This window comes from Haemaphysalis longicornis, unplaced genomic scaffold (assembly GCF_048455015.1).
Source record: "Haemaphysalis longicornis isolate Haplotype H1 unplaced genomic scaffold, Haemaphysalis longicornis Haplotype H1 scaffold_7, whole genome shotgun sequence".
NCBI classification, from domain to species: Eukaryota; Metazoa; Arthropoda; class Arachnida; order Ixodida; family Ixodidae; genus Haemaphysalis; species Haemaphysalis longicornis.
The window spans coordinates 33,992,235-34,010,929 of NW_027526422.1; the positions used below are offsets into that span (position 1 = coordinate 33,992,235).

Here is an 18,695-nt window from a genome sequence, read left to right on the forward strand (position 1 = left end):
TGGTTGACAAAGCGGTTGTGTGTGCCTTCGTCTGTTGACAAAGTTCAGAGTACGAGTAACTCTGGACAAAGTTTGCCTTATTTCGCTTTACTGAAAGCACATAATTCTTGACCGGCAATGAAAAACTAGACTAAATTGACTAAATGCTCCAGACATGACAACGTAGGCCTGTCTTTGCTATTCAACAACAGTACACGCCCTCTCTGTGATGGGCTGAGAAGGCGTGACGTAATTTAAACAGTTGGCGGGAACGACCACGTCACACATTTTCTATGTTGGCAACTTCAGCTGCGTCAAGTGAGGGAAGCACCAATCTGCAAACAGGGGACTTGGAGGGGGCACGCAAGCAGAAACCTAGACAACAGAGAAGGCGGCAAGGAAAGCGGTGCAGGAGTGCAGTTGTGAAGGTTGGTTTCCTGAACCTGCAAGGGGCACGTAGGGAACAGAAGTGGGGTGAGCTCAGGAATCAGCTACAAGAACAGATCTCGCTCTTTGCAGTTGCTGAGACCCATTTACGAAATGAAGAGACCCCCCCCCTCCCCCTCTGTGAGACGGGCATTTTCTGGGAGGGCTGCAATAGGCAGGACAATGAAAGGCAAGGGGGTGGCCCGGGATGCCTGTGGACAGGCAGCCAGGAGTGGACTCGGGTGCGTATGCAGTGTCAGGAGCACATGTGGGTGACCGGGCACTTGGCAGGGAGCAAGGTCGCACTGGGCGTAGTTTATCTGCGGACAGGTGGGCATGAGGCTGAAAATGCACAAATATGCGCCTGCATGAGGGAGGATCTCCAGGCCCTTCGGCAGCAGCATGAGGTGCTCTTAGTCGGTGACTTCAACGGCCACCTAGAAGACCTGGATGGTCGCACGGATGCAAATGGGTGGCTGCTTTTGGGCCTTGCCAGCCAAGAGAAGTTGACCATTGCCAACCTCACTGGGAAGTGCTTGGGCTGCGTCACGTGGTCGATGAGGGACAGCGAATCGTGTATCGACTACTGTCCGCTCTCAGAGAGGCTTTACCAAAGGCTGGAGTCTATGGTTATCGATGAGGATGGAACAGAGAGCCTTGGTAGTGACCACAACCGCCTACTGCTTACTTTTCGGGTTCGGCAGCAACGAAAAGCCCAGCAGCCAGAGTCTCCACGAGCGCCACGGCCAAATGAGCACGAGCTGCAAAACATGGCCGATGAGCTGGAGAGACGGGCGCATGTCGTGTCCTCCTATGAGGAGCTTGAGACACAGGTGGCTATGGTGCTTGCGGCGCATACGAGTCGCAACACACGACGCGCTGAGCAAAGGCATGGTGGAACATAAATGTTGCAGCGGCAATCCAGCGTCGGAAGGAGGCTAGCCGAGCCAACCGGCATGCTCGTCGAGGCGGTGACTCAGCGGCCATAAACCACGCGTGGGAGATTTTCCTGCAGTGCAAGAAGGAGGCAGCTGCACTCGTCCAGCAATCAATCCACCGAGTTAACAGAAGGGTGTTGGACGACCTCAAGGCATCTGGGCAGCAGGCACCGCAGCGCTTCTGGAGAAGGGTTGCGGCAAGTTCGGGCAGGCCGCGCCAAGGCAAACTGCGCCGATCGACGGAGGAAGAGGCCGTGAATGCGGTGAACTGCCTGCCAATCCTGGAAGAGTGGCTACTAAAACTGCAGCAGCCCGTTGATGGTGTGCTGGCAGCCAAGCACATGAGCCACACGTTCTTGCTTAATGCAGGGGAGGAGGTCCCAGATGCAGAGTTGCGCCAGGTGCCATCTAGTGGGGAGCTGCAGCGAGCGGTCAAGAGAATGGACGCAGGGACAGCATGTGGCTTGGACAACATTCCCATGAGTCTGATCAAGCTACTTGGCCCAGAGATGCGTGAAAAGATAGTGGACCTCATTGCACAGGTGCTGGTAAAGGCACTTATTCCAGTGGCCTCGAGACGCAACAAGAGGTCAGGTGATAGGCGGGACCCGGCAAACTACAGGCCCATAGCAGTGACGTGCAGGTTGTTAGGGAGCGCCTCCAGAGCTGGGCTGAAAGCAAGGGTGTGCTGGGAGAGCTGCAGACGGGTTTACGGTCTGGAAGGCGTATTGAAGACAACTTGTTTGTACTCACCCAATGTGTCGAGATCGCCCAACAGACTCGGAGACCGCTGTATGTGGCTTTTCTAGACATCTCCAAGGCCTACGACTGCGTTGATCGGGGCATTCTTTGGTCCATCCTGCGTAAACTGGGTCTTGGGGACGCAAGCTGCGAGCTTTTGCAGGCACTGTATGCGGACATGACTGCAGAGGTGGAGTGGCAGGGGTGTACAACAGTGCCAGTGTGACGGGGACTTCGGCAGGGCTATCCCCTGTCACCACTGTTGTTCGTGGTGTACGTGGCAGGTGTGACTCAGCGCTTGGAGGCATCGGGGGTTGGTTTCTCCCTGGAGCCCTACAGAGAGGGTCAACCAGTGCGGTGCGTACCATCCCGGCGTTGGTGTATGCGGATGATGTTGCCTTGTTCGCAGACACCCTGGAGGAGCTGCAGAAGCTCCTGAAGATTTGCAGCACAGAAATGACCCGGATAGGCTTGCAGTTTAACCAAACGAAGTCCATGGTTATGGCATGGGGTGCCGAACAGCCGGAGGCGTCGTGGAATTTTCAGGGGGGCACGATCAAGCTAACGGAAACAGTGAAGTACCTGGGCGCGAGTTTGACCAGTGGGTGCGACTGTCACAATTTAGCCCCGCGTTCGTGAACCTGGGAGGGTAGGGGTACCCTCCATCCGAGAGACGACATGCAGCGTGCTGGTGGTGACGGTGACTGACCGCGAGCTGTTGTGCTCGGCGGTGTTTATTGTCCGGCCACACACAATGTTGCCCACCGAGCCTGGTGGGGCCACTGGGCCTAGCGGCCAACGAATATCAGAGTTGGGGGCGCCACACACTTGTCATACCCCTCACCCCCAAGTTTGTTCGTCCAACGCAACCACAAAACAACACCTGTCACCCCGGCGAGTAACGGTCCGGCGGTCTCCGTAGTCTCGCACTCCGCCTAAGCACAGGTGTCGATGCAGGTGAGGCAGCATTGGGTGCCGCCTGTGCCACTCTCGCACCGTCCGTCAACCTTGCAGGTGGCACCGGACTTGCAGGTGGCGCCGCAGTGGCGTGAGTAGCACCAGCCCCTGGTGCTGTGCTGGCAGCGGTCGGTGTAGTTGGCTGCTGGCTTCCTGAAGGGGCGGCTGAGGTTGCCAGGCGAGGCCTCAGCATGCCGGTGCCACGTGGTCCCGTCCGACATGCGGACGAGCAGCGACGACGGACTGGCAGGAGAGGCCACGTGCCCGGCAGACCAGGGTGGACCAGGCCGGAAGTTCCTGGCGAAGACCAGAGCCCCAGACTCCGGCAAGGGCCCAGGACGGCAACCTCGGTCAGCCGCCAGCTTCTGCTTGAGCTCCTTCAGGAGCGCTGTGGACCGGAGGTCGGGATGCAACACGTCCAACGGTGTCTTCACCATCTGGCCCAACAGGAGCTCGCAAGGGGCACGGCCCGTGACGTCCAACCCGGGCAACCTGCGTCCTGAAATCCCCAGCCTTGCTCTTCTTGAGCTTGTCTTTCACCGTTTGCACCACCCGCTCGGCAGCACCATTCGACGCAAGGTGGTACGGCGGAAATATCATCGGACGGATTCCGTTCTTCGTCAGCCAGGCCAGGTACTCCTCGCTGGCGAAAGCGGGACCGTTGTCGCACACGATGACGTCCGGCAACCCCTGGGCTGCGAAGACTTGCCGCAGCGCCGCAATGGTTGCTCCTGCCGAGGGAGTGGTGACCGGCACCACCTCCACCCACTTGGAGAAGGCGTCCACCACCACCAGGAAGTAGTGGCCCTTGAAGGGCCCCCCGTAATCCACGTGCACGCGGGACCAGGGTCTCTCCGGGAACGGCCAGGGGGTGATCTTCACATGGCGCGAGGCGCGCTGGTTCTCCTGGCAGACTTGGCAGCTCTGCACCATGCGAGCAATGTCCTGGTCCAGGCCAGGCCACCAAACGTGGTACCGGGCCACCATCTTGGTCTTCTCCACGCCTGGATGACCCGCGTGCAGCAACTGCAGGACCATGAACCGCAGGCTCTGCGGGATCACTACCCTGGAACCCCACAGCAGGCAGCCCTGCTGCAGGCTCAGCTCGGCGGCCTTGTGGCTGTACGTCCGTTCAGCCAACTCCTCCCCTCGGGACACCGCCTTGATCACCTGCGACAGGACTGGGTCCCGGCTGGTCGCGTGCGACACTGCCGATCTGGACAGCACCTCCGGGTAAGCGTGCTCCATCATGAACACTTCGGCAGGTTCAGGAACTGCAGCAGGCACATCCGGCAGGGGCAGTCGGCTCAGGGCGTCAGCAGGTGCCGGGTCCTTTCCCGGACGGTAGACCAGTCGGTAGTTGTAGGCCGTGAGCCTCAGGGCCCAGCGCACCACTCGAGGCGATGCCTGCACTGGAACCGCCTTGTCAGGTCCCAGCAGTCCCAGCAGCGGCTTGTGGTCTGTGACAGCCTCGAACTTCCTGCCCCACAGGCACTGGTGGAAGCGCTCGACCCCGAACATAAGGGCCAGGCCTTCCTTGTCCAGCTGGCTGTACCGCTGCTCTGCCGCATGAAGCCGACGGGACGCAAACGATACAGGGTGTTCCTGGCCATTCTTCTCCCGGTGGGCCAGGACAGCTCCCACGCCGTACGGCGACGCATCTACAGTCAGGACAACAGGCTTGGCTGGATTGAAGTGCACCAGCACCGGAGCCCTGGTGATGAGCTCCTTGCTGCGCTGGAAGGCCAAGTCCTGCTCCTTCTTCCAGACCCACTGCTGCCCATCTCGAAGCAGAAGATGCAGCGGCTGCAGATGCGACGACAGGTTCGGCAGGAAGCGCCTGTAGAAATTTACGAGGCCCAGGTAGCTCTGCAGCTCCTTCTTGCTCTGGGGCTTGGACGCCTTGAGCACAGCCTCAACCTTGCGGGGTGCCGGGGCTAGGCCTGCCTGTGAAATGACGTGGCCCAGGTACTCAACGCTGGGGGCCAAGAAAAATTCCCCCGCATTTCCCCGAGGGGGAGAATGTGAAAGTGCGAATGCACGGTTGTCGGCCCGCTTGCGGCGCTTGCGCTCGGCCCCCGCAGCCCACCGCCTCGCCGCCTTCTCTTCCATCTCTTCCATCGGGTTTGTAGTATCACGTGTACACCACGCAGTTATCAAGCCGCTATAACGCCGCTGAGTCGCCAACGCACGCCGCTGACGACGTAGTTTGAATGCGTTAAAGATATAAGGCGCGTCAACACTGATATCACCGTCGCGTCCGTGGCTTGATCGGTAGAGCGTCGCGCTGCGGCCGCAAAGTCCGCGGATCGAAACCTGGCGCCGGATGCTGTTTCTTTATAGAGGAGCACTGCGGACGCCGACGCCGCCGCCGGCGGTGGATGGTTTGGGGTCGCTTATAAAGTGTATTCACACTTAAAACGCACTTCTCCAGCTTGAGCTTCAGCCCGGCATCCTGCAATCGTGCCAGGACGTTGTGTAGGTTCTGCAGGTGGTCCTCGTCGTCGGTACCGGTCACCAGGATGTCGCCCAAGTACACCGCCACGTGCCTCATGCCCCTGAACAGGTTGTCCATCTCCCTCTGGAAAATGGCAGAAGCTGAGGCCACGCCGAACGGTAGGCGCGTGTACTGGAAGAGTCCCAACATTGTCGATATGGTGACATACTTCTGGGACGACTCCTGGAGCACCAGCTGCTGGTACGCATCTCTGAGGTCGAGCTTGGTGAACCTATGTCCCCCGGACAGCGCCGACCAGAAATCTTCATTGTGGGGCAGCGGGTACTTTTCCATGGTAGCGACGGGGTTGATGGTGACCTTGAAGTCCCCGCAGATCCTTACACTGTCGTCTTGCTTAAGGACTGGCACGATGGGAGCAGCCCACTCCGAAGATTTGACGGGCACCAGGATCTCGTCTCGCTGCAGCCGTTGCAGCTCCTGGGTGACCCCGTCCTTCAAGGCGAACGGCAGCGGGCGCGGCTTGAAAAACCGGGGCTTGGCTCCCTCTGGCACATGAATGCTCGCCGCCGTGCCAGTGAATGTGCCCACCCCGGGCTGGAACAGGGCCTTGAACTTGGTCAGGAGGCTTGGGACGTCTTCCACCGCACGCACTGCTTCCTGGTACTACGGCAGCCGCACACCCAAAGCCTGGATCCAGTTCCGGGCCAGCAGCGCCGGTGACGGCCCCTTGGTCAAATACAGGAGCAGGGTGGCCTCCCTGCTGCCAAGGCGAACGCTGACCTGGGCTTGACCCTCGACCTGGGCGAGCTGTCCGGAGTAGCTGCGCAGCATGACGCCCGACGCCTCGACGGACACGCCAGGGAGTGTGCGTCTGAAGGCTTTCCCGGCCATGACCGACACGCTAACCCCTGTGTCCAGCTCCATGGAGATGGGGCGCCCGCAGACTTCGACGGTCAGCATGTATGGTGACACACCGACGGCTGCACTGTGCCCGCGTGCCACATGTCGAAAATCTGCGGGTCTTCGGCCACGACGTGAAGCCTAGCCGTTGCACCCGAAGCTGCTGCCGCGCGCCCCCGCCGCCTACCCTTGCGCCGACTCCCTCGGCTGTGGGCTGGCGCGGAACCTGTGCTCGACGCAACCTCCTTGGCTCGACGCCAGCTGCTGCTTCCGTCCGTCCGCCGTCGTCCCCCCTCGGCACGCCCGAGCAATGTGCCCAGTTCTTCCGCACGCAAAGCACTCCGCTTGCGCGAACTGGCACTGTGAAGGGGGGTGGTCACCACCGCAGCGACTGCACCTGCCATGCCGTGTCGCCATCTTGTTCACCGCCGCCTCCGCCGACGGTGAGCCGGCTGCACGCGCTAGCTCGCCCGCGTCCTTGGCTGCAGGCATCCATCGCCAGCGCTGCCTTCACGGCGTCGTCCAGCGAGGGGTCGGGAAGCTCCAGGAGTCGCGTCTGCATGGCGGGGTCGTTGATGCCGCAGACGAAACGGTCCCGGAGCAGCGAGTCGAGCTGCTCCCCGAAGGCGCAGCCGCTCGCCAACCCTCACAGCGCTGCGACGAACTGCCCGAGCGTCTCTCCGTCTCGGCGGCTCCGGTTGTTGGATCGAAAACACTCCATTAACGTCGACGGGGCCGGGCTGAAGTGTGGGCGTAGCGTCGCGAGCAGCTCACCCAGCGACTTGTCATGCGGCGTGGCCGGCTTGAGCAGGTCGAGCAGGAGAGCGAAGACGCGGGTCCCGCAGCTGGCCAGGAAAATGTCGCGCTGTTTTGCCTCGGGAGTGTCGTTCGCCCGGAAAAACACGCCGAGTTGTTCCTCGTAGACCGGCCAGGCGGACCCTTCACCCTCGAACGGCTCGAGCCTCCCGTACAGCGGCATGGCGTAATGGCGGCTGGCTTGAGGGGGCGGTGTCTCGGCGTTCTCGGTGGCTTCGGCCGCTCCGCGGGCTTCTTCCCTCGTCGCCAGTGTCACGATTTAGCCCCGCGTTCGTGAACCTGGGAGGGTAGGGGTACCCTCCAGACGAGAGACGACATGCAGCGTGCAGGTGGTGACGGTGACTGACCGCGAGCTGCTGTGCTCGGCGGTGTTTATTGTCCGGCCACCTACAATGTTGCCCACCGAGCCTGGTGGGGCCACTGAACCTAGCGGCCAACGAATATCAGGGTTGGGGGGCGCCACACACTTGACCACATGGCTACTCACGAAAAGGCAGTACGGGGGAAGGCGGCTAGGAGCAAGGGCATGTTAGGCCGCCAGTCGCTTTGGTCCTTCAACCGCTATGAGGTGATGAGGGCCTTGTGGAAGATGGTGGCAGTGCCTGTACTCACCTATGCCAACGCGGTCCTCTGCCTCTCGGCGGGCGTAAGAGAATTCTTGGAAAGGTGCCAAAGGGGTGTTGGCCGGCTGGCCCTTGGGGCGGGGAAGCAGACCCCGTTGGAGACCATTCAAGGCGAACTCGGTTGGTCGAGTTTCGTGGCACGGGAGGCAGTGGCGAAGAGCCACTATGAGGACAGACTGCTCCGCCTCCAAGACACGAATATTGCCCGCCAAACCTTGGTGCATGTCGTTTACACCAGTTGTGCCACCAGGTGGGTGGCACAACTGTCGGCCGCACTTCGCCGCAGGTATGGCCTGCCAGCATTTTCGCTCGCAGCGACGGACAAGTGCCTGACTGCCCATGCCCGACGACTCCGCGTGCAAGAGGTGGAGGCAGCGAGTGGTACGAGGCAGCGAAGCGGAAGTCGGCACTGACGATGTACGTTCAAGAGAAGAGGGAGATCCGCCGAGAGGGCCTTTACGACAACTCGTGGGCAGCGGCTTGTTGGCCGAGGCTCGAGGAGGCATGCTGCGCACACGGGTGTGGAGCATAGAGTTTCTCACTAACTTGAGAAACTCTATGGTGTGGAGGGCGCGCCTCACAGGTGAGCTACAGACTTCCTGTGCCCTCTGTGGGGAGTGTGACGAGACTCTGGAGGACGTGATCGTCGGGTGCCCCAACGTATCCCCCCTGCCTGGACGATGTCGCTGCCCACCGCCCTGGGTTAGGGTGCAATAAAGAAAAAAAAAAAAGCCCTGGGTTAGGGTGCCTGCATGGATGTTTCTCCTCGCCGCCCCTCGCCTGGATGAAGGGCGGGCGAGGAGGAACATCCCGGCACCCTACCCTGGGTTTCCGGATTGGCAGCGGCATAGAGCGTGAGGTCATTGAAGTGACGAAGAGGCGGCTGGAGTTTTGGTGGCAAAGCTGTGCGCTGGGGCGAAGGCTGTGAGAGGGACTACAGGGGCGCTGCTCTTTGGAGCGACGCAAGGAGTGACCTTTTAATTATTCTTTTCTTTGTATTCCTTTTTTTTGGCTTGGTTGCGCGTTTGAGCAGCGACAGCCCGTTTCATAGGGCACAGCCACCATCACCATCATGTAATGGTACGCAACAGCTTGAAAATAGCGGCGGCTTATGGCCGCGAACATGGCCTTTTCTTTCCTCCATGGCCGCGAAATAGGGCAAAAAATTTCACTGACCTTCGGCGCCGCGAAATGTCCGTGAATTCGTAGCAGGCGCAGTTTCGCGTGATACACTGTTTAAAGCATGTTTTATACCGAAAGAAATAATAGTTTCGACTGTTTCCAAGTCAGCGATCACAGAGTATACAAATAACGTGCAGCATTTTGCTTTTATGTTTGGCAATAAAATAAATATTTGTTTGGCGTAACCGAAACATAAGAGGGCAGTACAAGCCTCTCCTTGACAAAGAGAACCAAATGCATGGCATTTGTACACACTCCTCCTAGTCAGGTGCTGGGTTGGCTGGGTCAATTGATCGAACTCAAGAGAGAAATAACAAAGAAGGGTGACTCTTTTTTTCATTACAGCGCTGATTGAAGTCGAGCTTGACGAATGAGTGAATCGGCGACATTGGTGTGCTCCGCGGTGATCAGGGGTAGCGCTTTGCTGTTTTTATGTGACATACAAACGATAGTCGCGGCTGTCTTTTTCTGTGATCACGCCATAAACTTGTAACAGCAGCAGACGATGGCGTGGAGGCGGTGGCGGCCGGGAAGGTGATAACGCAACAAAGCAATTGCATTGGAGCAGAGAGCCCAACTATAAAGCGATTGAAAGAAACAAATAGATGCGGTAAAAATTGTGTGATTTTCTTTAGCTCGACATCCGCCTGTCGCTCGCTTTTGGATCAACGTTACTCGATCGCCTTGTGGTGTTGAAGCCAATTTTGACCCCCAGAAATGTGTTTCTTTTGCCAGCCCCAGCTACCGTCTTAATTTTTATAGTACATGCCAAGCGTTTGTATATCTTTTATGAGCAGTATTTGATACATTGGTTGTGATAATTATGAGTGAAGCGTCAAAACGTTACTGATCGCTTACGTCGTGCTTACGAAAAAAAAACAAAAAAAAAAAACATGGCGAATTCCCCGGGAATTTGTGCAGTCGACAATAGGGGCGGGCCCCATCTTGCAGTGGCGTAGCCCGAGGGGGGGTTTGGGGAATTCAACCCCCCTCCCCCCCCCCCCAAATTTTCTCTGCACCCTCCCATATTGCCACAGCGCCGCGCATAGTGACTCCTAGAGCCACTAGTGACTCTAGTGCCTTTTTTTCACCGAATTGGCGAACTTCCCAGGCTCGTAGCAAGAGAAAAGTATGAATGACGGCGATTTTCTTGCGACTTTCGGTAAGATCTCGATCAAGGTTTGGGTTCTAGTCGCTGTTGTGATCTCCCGGTTTGTCTAGTTTGCCTCCCTCACGCGGGTTCCTCTATCCGTCCGTCGCAAGTTCCAGTGGCGTATCCAGGGGGGGTTGCTGACCAGGTGCTTCAGCCCCCCCCTCCCCGAAATTTTCTGGCCGGCGCCTGTTGCAACGTTGTCATCCCACCGCTGACAAATCATTGCTGCGTACGGGAAGGCCGACCCGAGCCGAGCTTCGTCGCCTCCGACATACGTTTGGTAGCGTGGTGAAGCGAGCGGCCAGCCAATGTTGCAGCCGTGAAGAAGTCCAGAAGCCGCAGGCAAACGTAATTCTGTTTACTTCATAGCGAGAGATAAGCCGAAGCCAAAGAACAATGCCCCGACGGGCGAGGTTACAGAACAGGACTCGAGCAGAGTGACAGCATTGATTCACTGCTCAAACAGGAATGAACTACGGCGCTTGGGGGGGTCTTATTTACAGTCAAATCCCGTTATTGCGAACCTCAGATTAACGATTTTTTTCAGATTAACGAATATTTTGAAAATCCCCTACCAAATCCCCATTAATTTCTATGTAAAAATATTTCACTACGAATTTCAGAACACCGATTATTTCAGAATAACGTATCGAATTTTATCACCCTCATATAAAACAACACTTCGAAATAACCAATTCCGAGTGTACGAAATGACTCGTGTTAGTGTGAACGACGAACGAACGAGGCCGCGAACGCAATTAATGTGCTACAGGCCGCGGAAATGATTACCGGGGCCCGGTGGAGCGTAACAGCGACCACCATCGAGGACTGTTGGAGGAAGGCCGGCCTACTATAGAGACGCCACCTGAAGCCCAACACATGGTGCCAGGCAGTGAAGAATGCGATGCATGGGACGAAGTCGCAGAAAAGTTCGCCGTGGACGCTGCAGTCACCTTTGAAGATTAAGTGCAGTGCGACGATGAAGCATGCACGTCTGCTGAACTGACGACTGAAGACATCGTAAACATCGTTCGTCGCGATGAGGGAACCAGCAACGACGACACCGAGAGCGACGACGACGACGCTGATACAGGGTCCGCAAGTCAGGGCGAAGAAGCCGTGTCTAACGCCGATGTTTTGCTGTGCGTAGCGAAAATGCGCACTTTTCTTAGCAGGTGCACCAATGCCACTTAGGCAGTGCACAAGAACGTGGACAGCTTCGAATTGTTTGTCTGGCAGCAGTTGAGTGGCACACGTCAGGCAAAGATTACCGATTTCTTCAAATAAACGTACATCTAGACCCGCGTTAGAGGCTAACTCGATTGCGCACGTGTTCCCATTAAAGGCAGGTGAATGCTTTTGTTACGTTCACAATTTTTACCGCCCATTTTTTATTTTTTCAGTATAACGATTATTCAAAATAACGAACTAATTTTAGCGGTCCCTTGAAATTCGTTGTATCGAGATTTGACTGTGTACCCAAAGCGCCAACAGTCAAAACAAGCGTTTCCTCTAGATTCTGCACACGAAATGAACGGCACAGACACATGTACACAACCCTCTTTCCAGAGTTCGTAAGCGGTCGGTAGTAGCGGTGCACGTTGAGTCCGAGAGAGGGGAGAGAGGAGGTCTCCGCAACAGCTTCCGCGTCCTTCGGCATGTTGAAGCCTGCCCCGTCTGCCGACGTTGATTCACGCCGATAGCGAGGGGCTTGAGATCCAGACGTGTAGCGACGCGTTTGAATTGTCGGCTGCAAGCGTGAGTCACCGACAGGGGGGGGGGGGGGTGGCTGCTTGAAAGGCGCACGTAGTGGAGGCTTCGCTGCACAGCCGAGGAGTATAGAACGAAGCCCAGCGGCGGGATGATTCGTAACACGCCGTGCTGTCTGTTATGCCTGGTACGCCTAGTACGTCGCCTGTGAACAAAGGCGCATATCCTTCGGATGTACCACTATTAAAAACATTCACGACCCAACTTTCTGTCTTAACGCATTCACGACCCAATGCCTGTCTTAACGCATTAGTGCTTACACAAAACGAAGCGCCCGGGTCAAGATAATTGCGTCGGAGGAGTGCAGCTCCAAAAGTGATGGCGCCCTCGGGTAAGTTCAGCCCACGTTGTGCCGCTTTCGTGTGGCATGTCGCCACACAGAGAATAATTGGCCGGCTGAGTCGTTCTCAGCAGAGGAGATTGAATCGCCATGGTATAACCGGGGAAGCAAGGAGAGGTCCGCACTGCATGACTCGCGGCGGAAAAAAAGAGAGACCACCCGCCATTGATGGGTGAAGACTGGTATGATAAAGGGCCGAAAGGGAAAAGACTATCTTTGTATGTGTAAACAGAACCACGTGCAAGCGGCGGTGGCAGACAGTTAACTGAAGAAAGCGGTGGGTCTATTGGGCGAAACGTGTGCTTTAGCTGGATGAATGTCGTGGTTGGGCAGAGGGCCTTTGTGGATGAGGCGCATAGCAAAGTATGCCCCTCTTCTGCGCGTCACCCCTTCATTCTTTTTCACGTTTCTGTGGAGCCCGGGAGGGTGTTGGCGTGGGGTAATTGAATGGGCTCAGCTTGCGCGCGCTGCGTGTGCGGTGTTGCAGACAGTCATTTTCTCCTCCGCGATTAGGCAGATTCGTTCGGCGGTATTTTTCGATAACCTACGAAACTTGGGAACAGGGAGTTGACGAAAAGGGCACGCTGCGGCTTGCCGAGCGAGTTCCAGACTTTATCCTACACGTGAAGACTTGACGGTCACCAGCCGTGTCATGGCATACGGCGCTCGCGACCGACACTAACAAACACCCGATGGCCATCTTCAACCTCGGTCACAACAAAAACCCCTCCATTGAGTCCACAGCCACTGTTTGCCTAGGCGGCGGCTGCCCAGGGGCCTGAATCACAAAGGGCCTGATTCAGGGGCCTGAGTCACAAAAACGCCGACGTGACAGAACGGTGCAAGGGCCGAAGCGCCCTTGCTTTGGGAAGCTCACACTCGAAGTGCCATGCAACACACAAAAGCGGCCGCAGTTGTAAGTCATTTTCTTCCTCTGACCCCTGATATATCCTTGCGTGATCACTTTGTCTTTTAATATTTAAAGAATCGCTTCCTAATATTTACACGATGTCACAGTAGCTTTATGTCTGCGAGCCAAAAAAATTATATCTCGTTTTATTTCTAATATTTGCTTTTGAATTGGTTGTTGAAAGGAGCGCCCGTTATGAAGCGGGTACGTAACTTAGAAAGAGGGAAAAAGTAAATTCTACTCATATAAACGCCTAAATATTCTATGATGCACAAAGTTGACGAGGGTTACTCAAAGCGCATCGGGACAGCGTTTAAGTACATGAAGAGTTACCGCTGTCCGTGAATTACGTGAACAGTTAGAGTACACGAAAAGTTAAAAATATATTTGTTCTCGCTGCAGTTTTAGTAGTTTGCTTCATCTACAGGCACGCTACTCCAAGTGAGGTAGCGGTCGCATGGTGTGCCCGTTATCGTGACCTTTGTTACCCCATTTCACACCACGCGATCGGGCGTAGAATGCTTATCGGCAAAAAATTTTCTTCTGCGTTTTGGACAACAGCAACTAAATAAAAATCTAATTCTTACGGCCTACGCCATTTTATTGTGGATGTCACATTCATCATACCCCACACGTTGAAATAAAGCAAGTAATAACATGAAACTATGCTCATTTAATGCAATGCCTGCACAAGGTGCCCGTGCGTGCATATACGTACCGTATCCCGGGCGCAGAATTCCACCGCAGGATCTGCGGATTTTTTCCCAGTTTACAACTTCATAGGGCACTAAATTAGGCTCATTTGAAGACAAAATACAACCTTGTTGAATTTGTAGCCTTTGGCAACTCACTCAGCTACATTCCAACCCCAGGAGCCGTTTTTCAACCGGAGCAATGCAACAAATATCAAAAATTTTCAAATTTTGCGCTGCAGTGACGTAATATGGGCAGCAGTGATTTAGTACAGGCCAGCACTAAAACGTAGTTATGAGTGGGTTAACTGCACGTAACAATTGAAATAATAGCATCAATGAAACTAGATGCTCTCTACAATCGCGCAGCCATGTTGATTGGCTGTCTTAGGTCGTTGTACGCCAATCGTAAAAAGATCCTGTGATGTCATGAGAAATCGCCGGAAAGTGGGGAGTGGCCGCTGCTTCATATCTCGATTATTCTTTTGAAGTTTGCGATAAGGTTGCTATCATTGTTATCGGGAAAATGCAGTCTGTTTAATGAACCAAACAAGTATTTTGTCTTCATAGCCTTTAGGGGCGCCTGCAAACTACCTCGCTTTTTCTCTGTCGGGGGGAGGGGGGGAAGGGCTTGAAAACAAATCCTGGCTACGTGCCTGCCAGCTCGGAAACGAAATGTAAAATCAAGAGCGTATTTGGAAATAATTTGAAGTAGTTCCTGTAATGTGTCAACAGTCCTTTATTATTGATACACCTGCACGTGGAGTGACGGCGATGATGCACGGCATTTAGTACTGTTTGGAAATTTCTCCATCGCTGTTTGACGTACGACTGGGAGCTAATCCACCCACATCACTTATTAATAATTTTATCACTGCGCTGTAGTGAGTGGGACATTCATGACGTTGATCCCCTTTACAGTACTTCAGGTGATGCTACCACTCGTGAAGTCACTCCTGCAGGTTACGCTTTTACGTCTCCAGCCCATCCTGGCGCCCCACAGCTAGGAAAACAACGTCACTAAATAAAGGCTTATTTAGTGGCTCTACGGGAAACCATTCGAGACCGTGTGCGTTCTTGAAGTCTCCTTGACACTGCAGATTCCTGTAAGTTACGGATAGAAAACGTCTGGGTCACAACAGCATATGCACCAGCGGACATTTCCTAGGGCATTGTTCTTTTCTTTAAAGTTGGCTTTAGGCAGTGCTTTTTTTAGAGCGAAGCTGTATACGAATGTCTAGCAGATCGTCTGCGGTGACAGACTGACCGTACACCAACAATTCAAGCGTTCGGAAAATTTCGTAAAAACATCAGAGCACAATTCCACACGGTGAGGATCACCGCCGGCATCGCTCGATTCAGGGCCATACCCAGAGGGGGGGTTTGGGGGTTCGAACCCCTCTCGAAATCTTTTCTAGGCAGCACATAAGCAATGCTTATTGTTGCTTTCAGCAAAACTACCCTTTTCCCAAAATCTATAACTCCCCCAGGAAAAAAGTTCTGGCTACGGCCCTGGCTGGACTGGACTATAGTCCAGCGATGCTGGCGGTATGGTGAAATTTGCTATGTTGGGGTTTAACTGTATTCGGGGGTTTGTATTTTGAACTACAAGGACAGTGGCGCGTTCTCTACGTCACAAACAAAGGACACACACGATTGGTGGGTAGAGAAAATCTCCAGTGCGTCTCACAGGTGGCCGCTGAAGAGCGCGGGGCGTTTCGCAGTCAGGGTGCAGTTAAATGTGGGTGGAATGAAGCCGATAAAAGCTCGCAATTCTTCATTACATACAGGTTTTCGTTACATGGTGGATTTCGAGTTAAGGTTCACGTGAATGAAGCAGAAACTAAATCAAAATGCTAGACATCAATGAAGGTGAACTCACCCTGTTCGCCCTTGGACGGTTTATTTTAATAAAGTTGTTCCTCCTCCTTCACAGTGAAAAACTGCGTGATTCGCGCCAGCTTCTTTCGCACTAACTTAGGCAGCTAAGTAAGCGGCGCTCCAAAGAAGACTTACCCCTCGTATTTACAAACGTAACATGAGTATCACTTTTGCCGTATGCTGGAAGGGTGCCATTTCACGAACTTGATGCTCTTTTCCGCGCTCAAAATTGTCGAGAGCTGTGCCAGCTGCGATACTGTACCGGGCTGCGACATTCTTCTTTCTCGCCGGTGGACACGGCATTTAATATTGTGTGTTTGTCTTGAAAAGGCAAAACTTTCCGTTTTCTCACAGCAGAACTCATCACCGATGAACCGATACCACAGATAGCAATGGAGATGCGCTACTACTTCACGCCGACAAGCAGGCCTAGCCCCACCGACACCGCGGTCACACGGGGAAGCGTACGCTAGTTCGCGGTGCGGGCGAAAAAAAAGTCAAGTGTAGTTACTATACCCCTGTCAAACGTGCCTATTTAAGTGCACTTACGCTGAGTGCACTCGGGCTTCCTGAGTGAGAGTTTGGGTGCGCGCTGCTAAACGACGAAATAAAGTGCCCTTTGTCGTGATGTCAGTGACGATAGCTGGCGTAAATATTACGCAAAATTACTTGGAACCCTCCTCTTTATCACGTGAGAAATAATGTAAACATTTCGTTGTGTTTGCATCGTTCAAAATTGTAATCGGTGCCTGGCACAAGCCCACAAAAAACGGAGCTCGGAATGGCGACTGAACACTGGCGCAGGTATCTTCACTGTTATTCACTGCGCAGCGAATAACAGCAGCATTATCGTTGGGGGGGAATTATCTGAAAACGTGGAATGTAACAGAGAAGGCTAAAGCGGGAACACAATCACAAGGCCACAAGAAACCACCTACGAGAACACTGCAGAGAACAGGTGCCATGGATCAAAACCTCACCAGGTGGCGCTGGCACGTCGCTGCGGGACCGTTGTGGCCTGCCTAGGCGACTCCCAATCGCAGCGGGTACCGGTACGTCGGGGTCTGAAACAGGGCTGTCCGCTCTCCCCCCTGCTCTACATGTTGTATGTATCGGGGCTAGAGCAAAGTCTGATCGACTCAGGACTAGGTTTCCCGTTCCAGTTCCTGTACGAGGGACTACAACATACTTGGGTGCTGCCTGGACTGGCCTTCGCGGATGATCTGGTGCTCCTGGCAGAAACCATCCCTGACATCCAGCGGCTCATCACCCTGAGTGCCACGCATCTCTCCCTGCTTGGCCTCTCCTTCAACCCCAAGAAATCCGCGGTGCTCCAGTTCTCCGGAAGTCCAGGAGTGAACACCGTGCTCCTGCCAAACGACGACACCATCCCCTGGGCGACCGAGTACCGTTACCTTGGGGTGATACTCTCCTCTTCATCGGATCTACTGGGGGCTCACGAAGAACACCTCAGGCAGGCCTGCCGAAGAGCCAGTGCTGTGCTCCGCCGGAGGTCATTGTGGGGGTGCAACAGATACATCCTCGTTCGTGAGCTGTGGAAAGCGGTCCATGTCCCAGCACTGACCTTTGCCAACGCAGTGGTGTGCGTCTCATCCAGCACCCGAGCGTGGCTGGAGCGTGGCCAGCGCGAGGTGGGACGCGTGGCGCTCGGTTGCCATGGTCGCGTGGCCGTTGAGGCCATCCAGGGTGACCTGGGATGGTCATCTTTCGATGCCCGAGAAGCAAGCAGCAAGCTGGCCTTCGAAGCTCGACTTCGGCGCATGGACGATCAGCGATGGGCGCGACGCATCTTCCGCTACATGGGCTTCAAGGGCACCCAGACTGTGTGGACCTCCCGAGTGCACACGCTCAGTCGCAAGTTCGGCTTTCTTGCAGAGCCGCTACAGACAGGTGCCCAGAAGCTGAGCCACGTGGCGCGGAAGCGTGTACGCGAGGCAGAAACAGGCCAGTGGTGCTCGGCCATGCTATCTAAGTCCACCCTGGAGCTGTATCGCTCCTACAAGTCCACCCCAGCAGCGGAGCTGTTTTACGACAACGACACTGGGAGTGCACTGCTCTTCGAGGCCCGCGCGGGAGCACTCCGCACCCTCCTCTACCGTCAGCGCTTCGACCCATCGACAGCAGTGCAAAGTGCCACCTGCCGAGCCTGCGGGGAAGCACAGGAGAGTGCAGAGCACGTGATCACTCATTGCGCTGTGTTGTCGCCAACCCACCCAGAGGGCACCACTCTACCGCAAGCGTTGGGACTCGAGACCTGCGACAGTGACACCAGATCTACGTTGGTGACGACGTCGAAGGAAAGACTGCACCAGTGGTGGTGGCGGACCCGGCAACTAGGGCCCAGAGACAAAGGTGCTGCATGCGGTGCCACTGACTCATAGGGACCCCGTGATTCGTGCAGGCAGTACCTGCCCTAGGCCATGCCTATCCTCCCCTCTGGAAATCTCCTTTTTGTAGATATAGTTTATAGTCCTGTAGATAAGTGACGGCTAGGGTGCCAAAGGTGTGCCCACCCGATACAAAGGGGATAGCCACATCATCATCATCATCATCATCATCATCAGGATAAGGTCCCTAAAATTTTAGGGGCCTTAACTGCGGGGGCGCGCATCGATGCACCCTATAGCTGCGGAGCTCTAGTTGAGACAAAGGTTATTTTCTTGTTTTTCGGCGCCGCTTCTCTTTTTGCAAAAGTAAATAAGCAATATATCTATAATTAACTTTCAACGTTACTTATTATCAACTAACCGCTCACGGTTTTAGGTTATTTTTCTTGATTTTCGGACTTCTGCTCGCAGATTACTAACTCGGCGAGCCGGCCCCGGTAAAGTGTGTTTCGGGAACACACTCAGCTTAACCCTTCTATGCCCAAAACTTTATTATTTTGCTTAGTGTGTGAGAAGTTTTC

At 55.0% G+C, this 18,695-nt stretch overlaps 1 protein-coding gene across 1 annotated transcript; it reads left to right on the forward strand.

Annotated features, from left to right (window-relative positions):
• The first annotated feature begins 773 nt into the window (after positions 1 to 773).
• Positions 774 to 18,211, forward strand: LOC144146238 (uncharacterized). Its single transcript, XM_077678202.1, has 3 exons — positions 774 to 1,238; positions 1,421 to 1,891; positions 16,750 to 18,211. The coding sequence occupies exons 1-3, from the start codon at positions 774 to 776 to the stop codon at positions 18,166 to 18,168; spliced, it is 2,355 nt and encodes a 784-aa protein (XP_077534328.1). The 3' UTR covers positions 18,169 to 18,211.
• The last annotated feature ends 484 nt before the right edge of the window (positions 18,212 to 18,695 follow it).

Bases quoted from the DNA above. Each gene is read 5' to 3' on its own strand.
- LOC144146238 (XM_077678202.1), top strand. From the start codon at position 774: ATGAGGGAGGATCTCCAGGCCCTTCGGCAGCAGCATGAGGTGCTCTTA. The intron at 1,239-1,420 runs GTGGCTATGGTG...ATTTTCCTGCAG, and splicing joins ATGAGGAGCTTGAGACACAG to TGCAAGAAGGAGGCAGCTGC. The intron at 1,892-16,749 runs GTAAAGGCACTT...AAACCTCACCAG, and splicing joins ACCTCATTGCACAGGTGCTG to GTGGCGCTGGCACGTCGCTG.